General features: G+C 36.8%; 1 protein-coding gene across 4 annotated transcripts in view; it reads right to left on the bottom strand.

The window, feature by feature from the left end:
- The window catches only part of rttn (rotatin), a 56,198-nt gene that overhangs the window by 15,973 nt on the left and 22,138 nt on the right, over positions 1-18,087 (bottom strand). For all 4 annotated transcript variants that reach the window (XM_079862612.1, XM_079862613.1, XM_079862610.1 and 1 more), the window contains exons 23-37: positions 17,483-17,548; positions 17,122-17,313; positions 15,615-15,854; positions 14,351-14,495; positions 11,406-11,578; positions 9,336-9,555; positions 8,622-8,750; positions 8,103-8,213; positions 6,342-6,500; positions 4,278-4,355; positions 3,931-4,108; positions 3,550-3,647; positions 2,659-2,755; positions 2,346-2,541; positions 1,076-1,163 (exon numbers count right to left, since the gene is read on the bottom strand). In XM_079862612.1, the coding sequence (XP_079718738.1) occupies positions 1,076-1,163; positions 2,346-2,541; positions 2,659-2,755; positions 3,550-3,647; positions 3,931-4,108; positions 4,278-4,355; positions 6,342-6,500; positions 8,103-8,213; positions 8,622-8,750; positions 9,336-9,555; positions 11,406-11,578; positions 14,351-14,495; positions 15,615-15,854; positions 17,122-17,313; positions 17,483-17,548 (2,170 nt within the window). The remainder of the gene's footprint in view (positions 1-1,075; positions 1,164-2,345; positions 2,542-2,658; positions 2,756-3,549; positions 3,648-3,930; positions 4,109-4,277; positions 4,356-6,341; positions 6,501-8,102; positions 8,214-8,621; positions 8,751-9,335; positions 9,556-11,405; positions 11,579-14,350; positions 14,496-15,614; positions 15,855-17,121; positions 17,314-17,482; positions 17,549-18,087) is intronic.

The following is an 18,087-nucleotide window of genomic DNA, read 5'->3' as shown; positions in this document are numbered from 1 at the left end:
ATCGCTAGTGTGGGAACTGTTGTAAGATGCCTACAGAGTGACATGCTATTGCATTTGTGTTACGTAGTGTATTGCATGTGAAAAGACGGATGCGACAGCTTGAGCAGACTCACAAATTTGCTCTACTGCAACAACTTTTCCTCTTCTCAACATGCATGTTCCTGGGGGCGGGGTTTATGTAAATTTTAGGGAGGAATGTCATGTAGTCCCTACCAGCCATTTGTTGTAGTCATTAAATGATTTCTTTAAAAGCAAATATCTTCCTTTGCTTTGAACTTTGAGCGTTGTAACTTTGCAGATGTTGTTTATGCTCAAACAGCAAAAACAGAAAAGTGAAATCATAATCAACCACCCCTTTAAGCATTTAAGTAAGTTAAGATAGCTTTTATAAGTTAGTTAAGATATATCGCAATTCTAGTTTAAATGAGTTTAAAGACATTTTTATCAGTCATAACTTCTGAAGAAAAATATCCCAGACACTGAACAAAGATGAAACTTTCTAGTGAGCATGTGTGGACCGCCTGAGTTCAGATATACTATCAAATTGACTATACTTTGAAATATACTTTGCTGTTCACATACACTAAGAGTTTGCATCAAAATCTGCTGACTTGTTTTGCAGTTAATGTGTAGATTTTTGAAGGGGAAGGGATTTATTCATGGTAAAATGTGTGAGATACCACTAAAGACCAGCACGTCAGTTCTCAGACATTCTAATTCCGATTCAACATGTTCAATCGGAGAAAACAAGCTCCAACAGACGGCAACAGACTCTGACAGATACCACACTGATCCGACAAAACCTGATGAAGTGCCTGTTGCCATCTGTTGGGGCGATGTGAATTGACCTTAACAGTACTACATTGTTAGTTAAAAATATTAATCAAATGATCAAAAATATAAATAAAAAACCAATAAAAAAACATGCATGTTGTGGAGGACATATAGAAGTTTGTGAATGTGTTTGTGTTCCAATTTTGTGGATATTTTCCTGGCTTTCAGTGGCGTTCTGCAGGCGTACATTCCCTTATGACAGATTAGTGTTTAAGTGGAGGTAGAAAATCCCATAATGCACCTGGTTCCTAGCATCTTCCATAGCAGCTGGCAGAAGAGGTGTCCTTAACTCACTGACACATTGAGATATGGTCGCGGCATCCACCACACTGAAACAGACAGCACAAAACCAACAGGAAGTCATGCAGCTGAGCTCACAGGGTTTTTTTCCCAGTCTAAATAGATGAATACATATAGAAACAAACAAACAAACAAATAAATAAATAAATGGAATCTAACTTAAAACATGTTTTGTGTCCTTTTTTTACATTCTTTACATTCATTCTTTTTACAGTCTTTCTCTTTGACAACAGACAATTCCACCACAATTTGGCATTTAGTGATAGTGGGCAGAAGGCAGGCAGGATGTGGTTGTGTTGTCAGGTAAACCATGAGAACAAAGTAAATGTGTGAAAATAGGGTAAGAGGTGATCACAGCATTTTTATTTTAGTTTTATTAATGTTTTGAATTCGCTTTTTTATGTATATATTGTTAATTTTAGTTTCATTTTTAGTAATTTCGTTATGTGCTTTTGTCTTTTTTTTTTTTTTAAACACTGCTATTTAGGTTTAATTTATTTAGATTTCGGATTTAGTTAATTTTAGTTTTTATTTATTTCCAGTTAATAATTTTAGTGCATCAACTTAAACTTGTTTCAGTTTATTGCCAAAGCAACATTTCTAATTTTTGTTTTTCAACTAATATTTAGGTAGCACTTCATTTTACAGTCCTGTTCCCCATGTACATACTATTTGCTTATTATAGTAATTGCAATAACTGGGTAATAACTAGATACTAACCCTGAACCTACACATAAAACTAACCTTAACCCATTTAGTTACCTTATATTACCCAGTATGTTCTGTGGTAAGTACACTGTAAATGCATGTACTGAAAAATAAAGTGCAACCAATATTTATATCTTTTTTTTTTATTTCAGCTTTATTTCAATTAACAGAAATGCTTTTAATAGTTTTAGTTAATGACAATAACCCTGGTGCATGGGTCTGCATTATGTCATACATCTACATGTGCAATGACTGTGATTAACTGATGTGAATAACTGTGATTAACTGCTAATATTAACTATTTTTTTTAGTAAACATTTACATTAGTAAAAAATAAAGTCACTAATTTTACTGTGTTCTGTAGAGCTGGTTTTAATAATTTTCCTGTCTATTACTGTAAAACTGCTTTGAAACAATGCATATATAAATAAAGGTGACTTGTAATATTTAAATAATGCCAGAATTCTGCACAATATCTGTTTGTCTTCACATGTCTCTCTAACCTGGCCATGCTCTGAAGTATTTGGTTGTGCTTGAGTGCAGAGAGACTAAACTCGGGAAGCACAGCCAGCAGGTTGTCCAGTAGACCGCACACAGATAGCAACAGGTGAGGGGTTACTATAGCAACAGGCTCGGTCCTTCCCCCTGGGTGGGACTCTTGAGTGAGGGCGGAGTCTGAGCTGTCCGTGTCACTCTGACCTACAACACAAAGAATTAACAGCAGAAAGACTCAAATCACTAAAGACTGAAAGAAACATTCCTCTCAAGACTAAACTGTCAGTAAAAATCTCCCCTCCCCCCTAAAAAGAGTCATACCCTGAGCAGTGAGTCTGTTAACTGGAGTGTCCTGGATTCCAACAACACCTGAAGTCGGAACTGGAGAATGTGTCCCACTAGAGCTTCCTGAGGGAATCTGAAGAACACAAACCGGCATGATAACAATTTGAAAACAGTTGCGTATTTAATATAATATAATATAATATAATATAGTGATCAGGATATTAAATTATATCATATTATATGGGTATAACTAATAATAACTATATTATTTTACATTACATTATAACACAATATCTTAAATTAAATACACTACTGCTCAAAAGTTTTGGGTAGGTACAATTTAAAAAAAATTTTTTGAAAGAAGTCTCTTATGATCACAAAGGCAGCATTTATTTATTCAAAAATGAAAACATTTTATTATAATTAAACATAACTGTTTTATATTTATTATAATATTTGAAAATCCTATTTAGTTCTATATTTTAAAAGGCAATTTATTACTGTGATGGCAAAGCTCGATTTACAGCATCATTACTCCAGTCTTCAGTGTCGCATGATCCTTCAAAAATCATTCTAATATGCTGATTTGCTGCTCAAGAAACATTTCTTATTATCAATTTTGAAAAACAGTTGTGCAGCTTAATATTTTGTGTAACCTAATTTTTTTTTTCCAGGATACTTTGATGAATAGAAAGTACAACAAAAGCGCATTTATTTGAGAAAGAAATCTTATTAAGATAATGAATATCTTTACGGTCACTGTTGACATTAAATGCGTCCTTGTGAATAAAAGTATTAATTTCTTTCAAAAAGGCAATCTTACTGACCCCAAACTCAGTAGTGTATAATTTATGGACATTAAATCACTAGAAAAAAAACATTGGTAAAAATACCATTGGTCAACCACAAATAAAATGGTCTACTAACTAGAGTACTGGAGGTGGACATGGATCCTGAGCCATGAGTTTGGTTTAGAGGAGCAAGCATCTCTCTCCAGTGCTTTAGAGAATCATTCAGATCTGTCTCTACACGAACAGAAAGAAACACAGACTGCTTCATTTACAAATAACACAGTCATATTTACAACTAAATTATATGCACTGGAATAATTGCCGCTAACAGCGTACTAAAATTAACATTTTGTTATAACAAGAATGATAAATATAAACACCATCATCTAAAATATGCGGCACACCCGCCATGATCTCTAGTACAGAACAGTATTAATAATGTGTGTAAGCATATGGATGCCAAAGAGTCAGACATCCACTAATAGCTGGCAGTGCTCTGGGCGCGTGGACGACGTACCCTGGGTGACATTGGCTGGCGGAGGAGGGGGGCTGAGGGTGAAGGCATGTCTGCCCATGTAACAGCTCTTCACCATCTGGCCCACGCTTTCAAAAAACTGGCAGTGGTACAACAGAGCCTGCAGGGCAGGAAGCCCAACCAGACACAGTCCTGAATCCTCATCATGCACGCAGGGGCTCTGGGAGACACAAGAAAGGGACACAAGATAAAATGTTAAGAAAAGGGGGAAATTTAATACTGAGGAAACCAGAAATCACCATAGACAGATTTGTTATGTCTACAGAGCTTTTAAGACCGGCTGTGATATTGATATTCAGTTCTTAAAGTTTATTCTCATGTAAACATACCTGCCAGGCACACTCTTTGGCCTCTTCTGCATTAGCAGGCATTGGCATCACAAGGAGGTTTTGCAAAATAAACGCTGCCTATAGGGAAGGGAAACATAAAAGTCAGAAACACTGCCATCTTCTTGCAAATGAATGGAAATGCATGCTGGTTGAATTCTCAGTGGAAATCGCAGAAAGCAAGCAAATTCCTTCAAAAGAGAGAAATGCAAACACAATCCTTTTTAAACTGTGACTGAGGAATAGTTAAGATTATTTTGTGTGTAGTGCCACCGTGTATATATGGGTTTAACCTCTTTTGTCCCCTCTTCCTGGTCAAATACGCCTAGTTCGAAACCTGTACTAATAATAAAACATTCAGAAATCTATCACAGATCTGAAATAACATGACTTCCGAACCCTTTCTGACTAAGTCTAATCATCATTGCAGCTTATTCTAACCGAGAACCGCCCACTTATACAGGAAGTGGCCGTCTGATTGATTTGAAAAGATAGAATTTTGTTGAACGTGCGCAGGTTCCCAGCTCGTTCTTCCCTAAGCTTGAACTCATATTATTATGGGGGGGGGAGTGCTCAAAATCTATGGTAACATCCTAAACCAGTAGTCCACAACTGGTTTAACCATGGGACCCACATTCTCCCATAGTCATTAGGCCACAACCCAATTTCTTAGAAAATGGACCAAATTCCTAAAAAAAAATGTATGCATTTCAGTGAGGAAATGCATTTCAGTGAGGAAAGTTTTGATGCCATTATCTTATCCGTATAATGCCTCATAAAGTAGTGTTTATAAGAGCAGTTCTGCTTTGTTAACAGGGGTAACAGGGGTAAAACTTTGGTTTAGGACAGTGTTTCTCAACTTGTGGATTGAAAAACACTGTCCTAAACCAAAGTTTTGAAAAAAACTAGTTTTATAAAATAATAAACCTAACATTTCAGCCTTACATTCCAGTGTAAGCTGTGTAAAAATATGGGTCAATCTTCGCATTGGACTCTGAACAAAAACGGCAGATGCTTTGAATGAAAATGCAAATTCACTCTTTGACAGATGGCCCTTATGGAGCAGTAAAAATTTAACTGTTACCCCTGTTAACAAAGCAGAACTGCTCTTATAAACACTACTTTATTAGGCATTATACGGATAAGATAATGGCATCAAAACTTTCCTCACTGAAATGCAAAGAGTTTAAAGTAAACATTGTCTAATACATCCGAAAATTAGAGGCCAGCGTGTCTCTCGTATCACACCACAGATGTGCTCTCTCTCGTTTCATTTCAACGTATCTGGTGCCATCTTGCACCTCAGTTATCGAGTATCGACTGCATTTACTGTAAAATGAAACCAAAGGACTTCTGTATTAATAGTAGGCCAACAGTAATATTGTTGAAGCGGTCTTCTTGTGATTGTTTTGCACACTGTAAAATCTTAACGGTTTATTATCTTATAATCCATTAAAGCAGTTTCTTCTCAAATCAATATTTCATGTCCCTATCATTATTTATATGGTGAAAAGCTATATAATAAGTGACATGACTGTACATTATCCCTTAAATGTCCATTTTGTTTGAACTTGTTCATTCATCTAGGCTCAAATCTGCTTAATAAGAAATGGTTTTCTTTGAGGATTTGCATTTAATGAGGCGAGCTAATAAAATATTTCAACTCAAATCAATATTTCATGTCTACTTACTCACTTATGAGGCAAGTAGCTGTGTAATAAGCGAGATAATGTACATCCAGTTGGTTGTTATAGCAAATTAAACCCTGACATGGTGATCAGGACCCTGACACAAAGTGGAGTAACAACCGGCTGGATTTACATTAGCCCTTACTAATTTCATTATATGTGACCTAGGTAGGGTTTATCTGGAACAAATTGTGCCACAAAGAAAAATTAGCCTGTCAGTTTTGAACTGGTGATTTCAACAAGCACGAATTTGAGTCCAATATGCATCAGATGGCCAGTGAGCGGTCAGAGTGCTGGTCCCTAGACTCTCAGTCTGAGGCAGTATGGGTAAACACTCAGTTTTTTGCATTGTGTTCAAGCTGAAGCTGGATGGACTCACCTCTCGGCGCACCATACTGCACTCCTGTCTCTCCAGCAGGATGTTGAGTACCGTGGCCCACAGGCCGCCTGAAATGTTCTGGCAACTCTCTGACAGCGCCACACACCCTCTCTCCAGCGAACTCAGAGCCGCACCCACAGCCAGGCTGGCACAGCGCACCTAGAGCCAGACAAACACACACTCGTGCTCAGACCCTGCACATGTGCTTGGCAGTGCTAACTGCCATGGGCTCTTTGGCATGTAACACTGGCACAAATTTGTGTTTATCATGCCCATTATTTTCAGTGCTCAGCATCTGCTGATCTGAGGGAGGCCTGGACATGCAGGGGTACTTGGGAAAACCATCCAAAATAGAAGGCCAAGGCACACAAATTGCTAGATAAGGTTATCATCACAATTACAGACGCATATTTAATAATTTTACATAGACTATGATTGCATTCAGCGCCAGTGTACAGTGAATGTACATCTTTTAACACAACTCAAGTTCAAGAAAAAAAAAATTAAGTTTAAGAAAATCTGTGGGTAGCTGATTCAACTTTCATGTGTTTCATGTCCATGGATTAGTTCATTAGTTAATTTTAAATGGTCCCAGGGTGTAAAAAATAAATAAAAATAAAATAATCAATGTAGTCTCTCAATTAACATGTATACAGGAAAGCTGCATTCATAATGAGAATAAAATAATTAGCAAAAACTGTTTAAAACTGTTTTAGATTAAACTTAGCATGTCACAACACAGGAGATGTAAACCTACAAAAAGTATTTCATGTCAACTATTCAAAACGATACTTCATGTTGAGTACCTACTGTACAGTCCCAATGTTTATGTTAGACGTGAAGGTCTCACCTCAGGGTCTCGGTCCACCCACAGGGGAATTAACCAGGCCAAGCCAAGCTGCTCATCAGAACTTTGCTCATTCAACTTTCATGCATTTCATGTCCATGGACTTTTGTCAAAATAATTTTAGGTTTACAATTGATATAAATGTATATGGGAAAATATATCATGTTCTTTAACTGGCAGTGTTGTTTACTGAATTTAATTTAAATGATGCTGTCATAAAATAAAATAGAAATAAGCTTAAGTTATGGTACTAAAATTACTAATACTAAAACTGAAATAAAAATAAATTAAAGCTAAATAAGCCCTCTTAGTATATTCAAGGGTGTGCCCCAGGGGTCAGTGCTGGGACCACTCCTATTTATATTATACATCAACAATCTTGATCAAAATGTCTCCAACGCAAATTTTCATTTCTATGCCGATGATACTGTGATTAATCTCAATGAGTTTTTTTCTGGTTAAATAAAGGTAATAAATATGTTAAAAGTAATGATAATAATAAAAAAATTATAGAAATTAAGAATGACAAAAGCACATAAAATTACTAAAACTAAAATGAAAACTGAAAATATAAAACTAAGCTAATTCAAAATGTTAATAAATAGAAAAAAAATACAAAAACGCTAACTTCCCCATTAGTTAATTTTAAATGGTCATAGGGTGTATTAAAAAAAAATAAAAAATAATAATTATTATTTCAATGTAGTCTCTCAATTAACATTTATAAAGGAAAGCTGCATTCATAATGAGAATAAAATAATTAGCTAAAACTGTTTTAGATTAAACTTAGCATGTCACAACACAGGAGATGTAAATTTCCAAAAAGTAGTTCATGTCAACTATTCAAAACAATACTTCATGTGGAGTACCTACTATATAGTCCCCAATGTTTATTTTAGATGTGAAGGTCTCACCTCAGGGTCTCGGTCCACCCACAGGGGAATTAACCAGGCTAAGCCAAGCTGGGAGGCACTCTGCTCATCAGAACTTTGCTCACGCCCCAAAGACCACAAAGATATCCAGTCCTTAAACACACAAAGCGTGGAGCGTAAAACTGCTGTACTAATGTAACCGATACTTAATTGGTAGTATAATAATCAAACTTAGTATTAAAGGGATAGTTCATCATGTCTTCTGATTAACATAAAAGAGGAAATATTTTGAAGAATTTGGTTACCAACATTCTTCATATCTTCTTTTATGTTCATCAGAAGAAAGAAACTCGTACCGATTTGGAACAACATGAGGGGGAGTAAATGATGACAGAATTTTCATTTTTGGGTGAACTATCCTTTTAAACAGGTTTCTAGTTATAAACCAATATAATCGACCAATATCATGTTCACTAAATTGATTAGAAGAAGTGTTAGCACCCCCTTGTGTCAGTTTCAAAGCCTTCTGATATAATTTTCAATTGCAAAGGCGTTTCTGACCTCGTTTTTGGTTTCTTTCATCATCTCATGTGACAGGTGAAGCAGGCAGATAACAGCATTTTTTGTCACTCCTTTGCCCATGAAGGACATTGAGTTTCCTCCCAAATCAACGTAGAATGAAGAGATGACCTGGGAAGAGCAGTCAAACACGATCATAATTAGCTGTCTGGGAGACGAATAGGGGTCATTTGTGTTTCAATTACATATTTTCATTTGCTATTTTTTTTGACCAACCCACCTAGATGTCAAGGTATATTCAAGTATGCCAAACAGTTGGACCCCATTGGCTTCCACAGTATTTTTTTTCCTACTATGGAAGTCAATGGGGTCCATCAACTATCTGGTTACCGACATTCTTCAAAATATCTTCCTTTGTGTTCAGCAGAAGAAAGAAATTCATACAGGTTTGAAACAACTTGAGGGTGAGTAAATGATGACAAAATTTTCATTTTTAAGTGAACTATTCCTTTAAGTTAAGAGTTTAATTAGGTTATAGAGCAATATTGATGCAAAAATATGAGATCCAGCTGAGACTCGGCTGATTTGTATGAAGTGATTCATGCTCAAGTGTTTGGGAACATCTTGGACCCTGCGTGTGAGTGTGCGTTTAATGTGTTCTGTCTGGATGAGAGAAACAGGAAGTGTGTATATAATCTGCGCAAAATATATTCTAGTGTGTATCCGAGGCACTTGAGAACATGTGTGTATGCATACTTCCAAGAGGCCACTGAGGTATTTGAGGCAGAGTGTGTTTGGCTCCATGCTGGGTGCGTGTGTGCTCCAGCCGGGCAGGGCGGTCACATGGGCCATGGTCCTGAGCGTGCGCTCAAGAGAGGGCAGGCCGTAGAAGCATGGAGCGTCGGACAAGCGCAGGCACTGTAGCAGGCGCAGAGACAGCTCAGAAGCAAACGGTCCAGACAGAACCCCACACACCCTTAAAAGTAGACGAAAAATGCAAAGTGAGGAACAGAGTGATCATAATACAACCCCAAATCAAGAAAAGTTGGGACATTTTGTAAAATGCAATTAAAATCTGTAAGAATCTGTAATTTGTTAATTCTCTTTCAACTTTATTTGACTGACAAAAGTGCAAAGATTTTCAGTGTTTTCACTGAACAACTTAATTGTATTTTGTAAATATCAACAAATTTTGATTTTGATGGCTGCTACACACTCCAAAAAATGTCTTTCTGTTGTGGCTTGATTCCGTTACATTGTAGCTTGATCCGTTGTGTTCTGGTTTGATTATGTTGTCTTGTGGCTTGTTTCCATTGTGTTGGGGCTTGATTCCGCTATGTTGTTAACTTGCGTTTGCTGTATCAGTTTTGTTGTGATGTGCACTAATGGGCCACCGTAAGCACTATATGCACTACCGTTCATTAGTTTGTCAATACCATTTTTTTTATGTAACAAGGATGCATTATAATAATGACAGAAAAGACATTTTTAATGTTACAAAAGACTTTTTTTTTATTTTTTTATTCTGTTTTCAACATTGATAATATATGTAGCTTAGTAGTAGTAGTATCAGGGCCGGTAACCAAAAGGTTGCAGATTTTAAATGCCCTGATTGTGTTTTAATTTTAATGATCTATTAAAATGTTTTTTTATTTTTTTAGTTAATTAAAATAATTGATGCTTTCTATTATTTTTGCAACACGAGATCATTCCTTTCATGTTTAAACCTATAAAATACTTTTTTTTTTTTTTGCAAAGAAACATATTCATGCCATTTTAAATTACATTTCTTGTATTATGAAAAATTACAACCTAAAACGATCATAAGATATAAGGACCATAACAAGCACCCTGAACAAACGGTACATGTTAGATTGCTGCTCATAAACTGAAAATGCATGCAGGGAAATGTCTTAGTAGATCAAATTTGCATTACAGGGCCTCGATACATCAACAACTAACAGTGGGAGTTTCCAATTTACGATTCCTTATGGAGTTTTCAGAAGAGTTATTCCGTAAATAACAAGATTAAATCAAAAGCGTCATTAGATTTGTATTTCCCCCCAGATGGCAGGTAGAAGCAGAAGTCTCCTAATTAGGATAGCAAAACATTTTATGCATGTACAGGAGAGAGAAAAGGAAGAGTGTTTTAGGAATAACAAATCTGCCTTGTCGGTCTAAATGGTTTCAATGAGTGTGTTTTGGGGAGTAAACAGATGTGACAGAGTGTTTTAGCACCCTCACTAACCACAGGTGCATGTTAAACTCAATAGCTGCTACGGGTCTTGAATACATTTGAAGATTTAATTAAAATGCACAGCAGCCTGCAAACCAATAAACTTGATAGAAAAAAAAAGACCAGTGATCTTTTATCAAAAAGTGATATCTTGATTTGACTTAATAAAAACGTTTATAGAAGCTTCCTGGGGCCATGGCTTATATTACTGTTTTTTTTACTGAGCAGAAGAGACTTCTTTAAACAATAAAAATAAAATTCTTACCGATCCCTATTTTTTGACTAGTAGTGTATTAAGGCCTAACAGTCAAGGGAGATACTGAAGAACTTTAATTCCTACAGCCTTCAAACAGGAATTAGGTCCAAGACAGTACTCAGGTGCCACAGTGTGTGTGGGTTTGTTCTATAGATAGAGCGGTCTGATGGTTGACTCCATGTGTTAAAGAATATGAGTGAGTCAGTAAGTGTAGGTCTGTTGTTAAATGAGCCAAGTGAGTCATTTGGTGTGTGTGAGAGAGTGACTCATTCAGTGTCTGTGAGTCACGTGTCACCCACCACTGTGTGTGTATGTGTGTGTGTGTGTGTGTTACCTGTCAGGAGTGTGTGTCATTCGAAGCAGCAGAGTGTTGAAGAGGCCTGTCAGTTCTCTCTGTAGCCGGTGACTGAGGTGGGCCTGAAGCTTGTCCGCTTCCCCCTGTGACTGGATCTGTGTGTGTGTCTGCAGTTCAGCACTCAGCAACAAGTTCAGCAGGGTGTGTGACTCCTACACACACACAAACGAATACACAGCTACTTAATGTGATCTGTCAATTACTGCCATCTTATACCTCCTGATTCAGCTGAACACAATTTGATGACCCCATCCTTATCCTCCACAGGAACTATTACTAAAAATAGCAGCTTTATTACAAATTCCTCATTCAGCAACACTAGAAATCTTAATCCTGCATATAATTTACCTACAAATTCACACAGCAGGGACAAACTAGATTTTATACATTCTGATGAAAATGTGTGTGGAGTTCCCCATGTTAAAGCCACTGTCATAATATTAGGGTGGTTGCAGTGCTAGGGTGTTCTGTGTGATTTTTAGGGTGTTCTGGCTAGTTGCTTGTAAGGGTGCAACGGATCGCAGTTGATCTGTGATCCGTACGGACCAGGCCCCACGGTTCGTCACGCATGTGATTCGCGGATTAATTGCTAAGTTTAACCATCATCGAGTGAAAGTTTATCATTTGCACGTCTTTTCTTGACAATTTTAAACCATTCAAGCGCAAGAAGCGAAAGATAACTCAATTGTGCGCTGTTATCTGAGCGTGCAGCTGCATACACCCAATGCACGCACACACAGAAGCCTTCAGATTGATTCCTCTTTCACATCTTCTTGCGCTTGAACGGATACATACACAAAATTATGATAAAATACCTGTCTCTGCAAGTATTCTCGTAAACACTGTCATTTATGTCTAAAGTGAACATAAACAGTTGAGAAAGAAATCGAATGTGTACCATTACATTGGATCCGTTCATTGGGGCTTAAAGTGACAGCAACCTATAAATACCTGCTGCTAAGTCATTAAAGGGTTAGTTCACCCAAAAATCTTTCTTCTTTCAGCCAAACACAATCTGAGTTATATTTAAAAAATATCCTGGCTCTTCCAAGCTTTGTAATGGGAGTGCATAGTGAGATTTTGAAGCCCAAAAAAAGCACATCCATCCATCATGAAAGTAATCCATTTGGCTCCAGAGGGTTAATAAAAGCCTTCTGAAGTGAAGCAGTGTGTTTTTTAAAGAAAAATATCCATATTTATAAAATAGAATCACTGGCTTCAGTTAATGGCTGTACAAGAATAGAGTTTCGGCAGAAGAGTAACCTCTGACCTGACACATATGACATATTGACGAACGCGGAAGCGCAGAGGATAGAGCAAAACAAAACACCGGCCACAAATTAGAAGTCTAAAACGAGAATATTTTAAGAGAAATGTTGGAGGAGCTTGAGTTTGTTGCCCAGTCCTATTTTTTTGAACCGCGATAGGCGTCTACCCTCACCTAAGCTTACAATACTCCTACATCATACGTTATGTGTCGGGTCAGAGGTCACTCTTCCGCCGGAACTCTATTTTGAAAGCAAATTATTATCATTTATAAAGTTAAATATGTTTTTTTCCTAGTCATATACACCTAGAATGGCTGAGTAAATTATGAGATCATTTTAATTTTTGGTGTGAACTAACCATTTAAATGTTAATAAAACAACTAGACATTTTAACAAAGATTAATCTATATTTAATTTATACAGTGAACACTAAACTGTTAGACCTTACTTAATTTGTAACTTTGTTATATTGCATTTATCTGTGGTTGTAATTTGTGTTTTATTTTATTTTTTTTGCGGATCTGAAAAATTGTCTGATCCGTGATTAAAAAAAACGTGCTATGATCCGAACCGTGAGTTTAGTGATCCGTCGCACCACTAGTTGCTAGGGCCACTAGGAGATCGCTAGGATGTTCAGAATGGTTGTTAGTGTAAAAAAAAAGTGTAATGTGTGTGGCGGGTGTTCTGATTGGTAGTCTTGGTGGTTACTCAGGAATAGTTGGGAAGTTGCTGTTGGGTGTTCTGTGTGGTTGCTTAGGTGTTTTGGTTTGTATAGAAGAAAGGGGGTTTCTAAGGTTCCTTGTGCATCGCTAGTCATTTGCTAGGGGGTTAGAGATGGTTGCTAAAGAATTGCTAGGTAGTTGCTATGGTGTTCGGTGTGGTTTTTAAGTGGTGGCTAAGACATTATGAGTGATTGCTTTTTAACCCACCTATAATTCTCTATGATATTCCTCTCCTTTGATATTTGTGTGGCCCTTTTTCAATGCAAGTCTATGGGATTTTTTTTTTTTTTTTTTTAAAGTAATCTCTCCTCTTCAGTAAGCCACACAATTTGAGCAATCACTCATGTCCAAAGCTCTAATGATGCAGCATACCAAAATTTGGTGCAAAAGAATATTAATAAGCATGTGCTTGTCTTAGCAGGCACCACTGGAAAAAACACGGTTGTGCCTGTTTCTCATTTAGACAGCACAGATGTTTGAGAAACACTCCAGCGACTGTGGATGCTCTCTGCATTTCACCACCTCCCCCACCAGGCGTTTCATCAAACCCAGCGTTCTCTGTCAAGCGTCAAGGCAGGTTTGTTTGCATACATACACATTAATGTGAGGTAAGGCAGGAATAGACTTTTAGTAAATAAAGCCATTCTTCCCCAGTGTGAGAAACAAAAGCAATGACAGCTGAAGAACGTCTCTCCGTTACAAGCGTTAATTCAACATTAATGTATTTGTATTGCTCCGCAGTGCGATTTATTTCAGCTCCTCCTAATAAATACACCACACTGTGTTCATTTGAGGAAGGAGGGCAAACTAATTTAATTATCAAGGTACAATAAGTCTCTTTATTGTTTTTACGAGGGCTCCAAAGAGAAATAAAAGCACTCCATAAAGGATTCAACACGGCTGTGGTATGTGGCACATGTTTATTCAGAAATACCTGGTTTAGGAGTAATTCTAGGAGCCATTTTAGGTCCTGGTGATCCAATTCAGACTGATTCTGCTTGAAGAAGGTGTTAAGGAATGAGACAACGTCCACCAAGAGCCTCTCATCTTGACGGCAAGCTGGACGCACCATAATAAATCTGTCATGTTAATAAAAAAAGTTTATTATGTTGGCATTCAAAAGTTTGGTGTTGGTAAGATTTTAAAATGTTTTTGATAGAAGTTACTTACGCGCATGTCTAATGCATAATTGCATATATGTGTTTTTATGAAAAATACAGTAAGTTCATCAATATTGTAAAAAAAATGCAATTTAAAACAACTGTTTTCTTTAATATATTTTAAAATTGTACGTTATTGCTGTGATGTCAAATCTCCAGTGTCACATGATCCCTCACAAATCATTAATTGTCTAATTATTTCTTATTATTAATGTTCAAACAGTTGTGATGCTTAATATTTTTGTGAATAATTTTTTCAGAATTATTTGATGAACAGGAAATTCAAAAGAACAGCATTTTAATGAAATATAATCTTTTGTAACATTATAAATGCATTTACTGTCACTTTTAATCAACTGAATTCATCCTTGCTCAATAAGTATTGACAAAAATCGTACTGACCAGACATTTTGAATTGTAGTGTATATTTTACATTATAACTTTTTAACAGGTTAGAAACAGGTTAGGACAGGTTTAAAGGAACATTCCGTCATCATTTACTCACCCTCAAGTTGTTTCAAACTTGTATGAATTTTTTTCTTCTTTATTTTGAAGAATGTCGGTAACCAAACAGTTGATGGGCTTCATTGACTTCCATAGTTTTTTTTTTTTTTTTCTACTATGGAAGTCAATGGGGTCCATCAACTGTCTGGTCACCGACATTCTTCAAAAAAAAAAAAAAAAACATTCATACAGGTTTGAAACAACTTGAGGGTGAGTAAATGATGACAAATTTCATTTTTAAGTGAACAATTCCTTTAATCGATTGAATGCGTCTTTGCTGAATACATTTCTTTAAAAAAAAAAATCTTACTGACCCAAAACGTAGAGAGCGTAGAGTCATTTCTACGCTCTCTTTTGCCAAAGATAAAATATCGTTCTGCTTTGTGTCTGAAGGTGTCAGCTCATTCATTGTTTAAGGCTGTGTAATGCTGGCCCACTCCATCAAACTCATGCAAAGTCATGCCTGGCGATCACAAATCACATATCTGGAGGTATACGGAAAATAAATGTATAGATCACACACAGTGTGTTTACCTCTCTACAGCATTGTGCCAGCTTAGGGTTTGCAGGATGTTCTTGCTGCTCTGGGCAGTGGATTTGAGTGCAAGGCGGTCAGCGAAAAGGTACAGGTGCATTCTGGTCAAGGCAAAGGTCACGGTGCTGTGGGAGCTTGCATCACGGACCCCGTGAATGCAGTCCCCTAACCCGGACCTTATATTGCTTATTCTTAACACCACCACCTGAGATTCGGACAGCACCAGATCACCATGAAACCTTAGAGTGAGGAGGAAGCAGAAAACAAGGGGTTACGAAAAAAGTTCAGCCTTTCAGCACTCTAACCCACGTGGCATGTTGATGTCATTGAGGCCAAAATGTCACTAATTCTTGCACGTGTCGTAAGCATTTTTTTTTTATTCTGGATGCAAACATGTTAGATATGAGCCTTGGTGATGATTATTAATGAATAACTATTTTAAAAACTTAAATTGTTAGGTTCCTCACACAAAACTATCATATGGCTTCAGAAGACTCGGAACAGTGCACAAATCAACTTTTATGGCACCTTGTTGTTTTTTTGAAGTTTGACACAGATGGTCACTATGTATCAGAAGCATAAAGCTTGAAAAATAAAAACAAAAATTTTCTTCCACAGATAAATTACAGCATAGAGGTTTGGAGCGACCGTAAATAATGACATTTTTTATTTTTTCATTTATTCCTTTAGGGAGGCCAGACAAGATTACTGCCAGCAGATCAGTAATCATTTTATACTTGGTAACAAATCAACAGCTTCTGTGTATTAAAATGACGTTAAGTTCTACTGCAAAAGTTTCCGAACAGTTCAGCAATAAAAAAAACGATCTATCTTAACTCTTAAGATGATCCAGATTTACTGCCTAAAACTCCTAGTGCTCAATACAATTTGAGTGCTTGAAAACAAATAAAAGGCTTTGAGAATGTCAAAAGTGCACTTATTATGGTATTTTAAAGATTCCTATTCTTGTTTTGGAGGTCTACAACAGGTTTACATGCATCCAAGTCCAACGACACTTAAATTTTCTCATAATATACATTGAAGCATGAAGCATCACCTCTTTTCTCACAATGTCTGAAACCATTCAATCAAGAATTCGGTCCCAACATGTCAACAGCGCAAACCAAACTTTTCCAGGCTTCAGCTACAACTACAGATTTTTTTAGGGCGGGTCAAATTAGATGTTGTTCACAGGCAACCAATGAAGACCAAAGGCTGACATTATGCAAATATGTTACAAACCTATTTGGGTTCGTACAGGAAGTACAGGCTGGAATTACTGGCGGCTCATTTCAGGCCGTTCTAAATCGGTTCAGTACCTCTATTTAACATGCACTTTGATATTTGAAACTTTGCAGACATTTTACATTGGCAAACAGCTATATTACACACCACATGAAACCTAATATCTGAAAAAAAGCATAATAGGGGCACTTTAAATAAAATTTTCCCTTAAAACACTCAACACAATGAACTTATACAAGCATGCGAGTAAATTCTACTTACTCCAGTACATCACTCCTAAAACCCCTCAGATGCTCTAGCAGTCCATCAATCCCAGAATGCCATGCTGTGTTCCAGGTGATCTGCAGTGCTTCCCAGGCAGGCTTCAGACTCAGCAGGTCTGAATATGGAGGGAGAACTGAACAGTAGGGACTCACTGCATGGTGTGAAGGCGCTTGGAACGGAAGATTATACCTGTAAGAAAATATGAGATGTAATACATTTCATATAGAGTTAATCTGTCAAATAATAGTTAAATCAACATTTAATTTTCCCATGACACCTATGAAAGTCAGGTTATGGGGGAATTAAACGGCTGTTTCTTTTAATGCACAGCTAGAATGTCGTAATGGATGTGATTTACCTCCGTATAATGGCAGCAGGCAGTGAGAAGGAACACAGGCCTGTGTCTGAGCCAGCTTTGTCAGTCCTGATCATGGCACAAAGATGATAAAATGTAACGCGAGCCAAAGCATTCTGGTTTTTACCATATTTCAACTGTTTTTATCTACATTATGAAAGACATTGGAGACAAAAACAACACTGGACCCCATTGACTTTCATTTTTGGGTGAAATATCCCTTTAAGTTAAACAAAACCCTTACTCGTCTCATAATTATAAGAATGTAATCACAATTAAGCCGCCTTTCCACTTTTTATCTCCGACAAGCGACAGACAAGAAATCATTCATTTTCAATGTAGAGTAGTACGGGAGGTTCATGGAGTTCTGAACATATGCATAGCGTATGTGGAAATTTCAGATCTGATTTGAGCTTCGGATGTGATGTATTCTAAAAACTATGAATGCGAGGTGATTTCATAATTATTTCATCATTATTTATGTTGATTAGCCCCAGAAAACCCACTATGTTTTTCTTTGAGACGAATTTAGAGGTAATTTGTTTTGTTTGGGTATATTCATACATTTATTATATTCATTCAAATCCTTCATTTTACCGTGGCGAATA

Source organism: Squalius cephalus (genome assembly GCF_949319135.1).
Source record: "Squalius cephalus genome assembly, chromosome: 25".
In the NCBI taxonomy this organism is placed as follows: domain Eukaryota; kingdom Metazoa; phylum Chordata; class Actinopteri; order Cypriniformes; family Leuciscidae; genus Squalius; species Squalius cephalus.
This window is presented reverse-complemented; position numbering and strand designations above follow the sequence as displayed.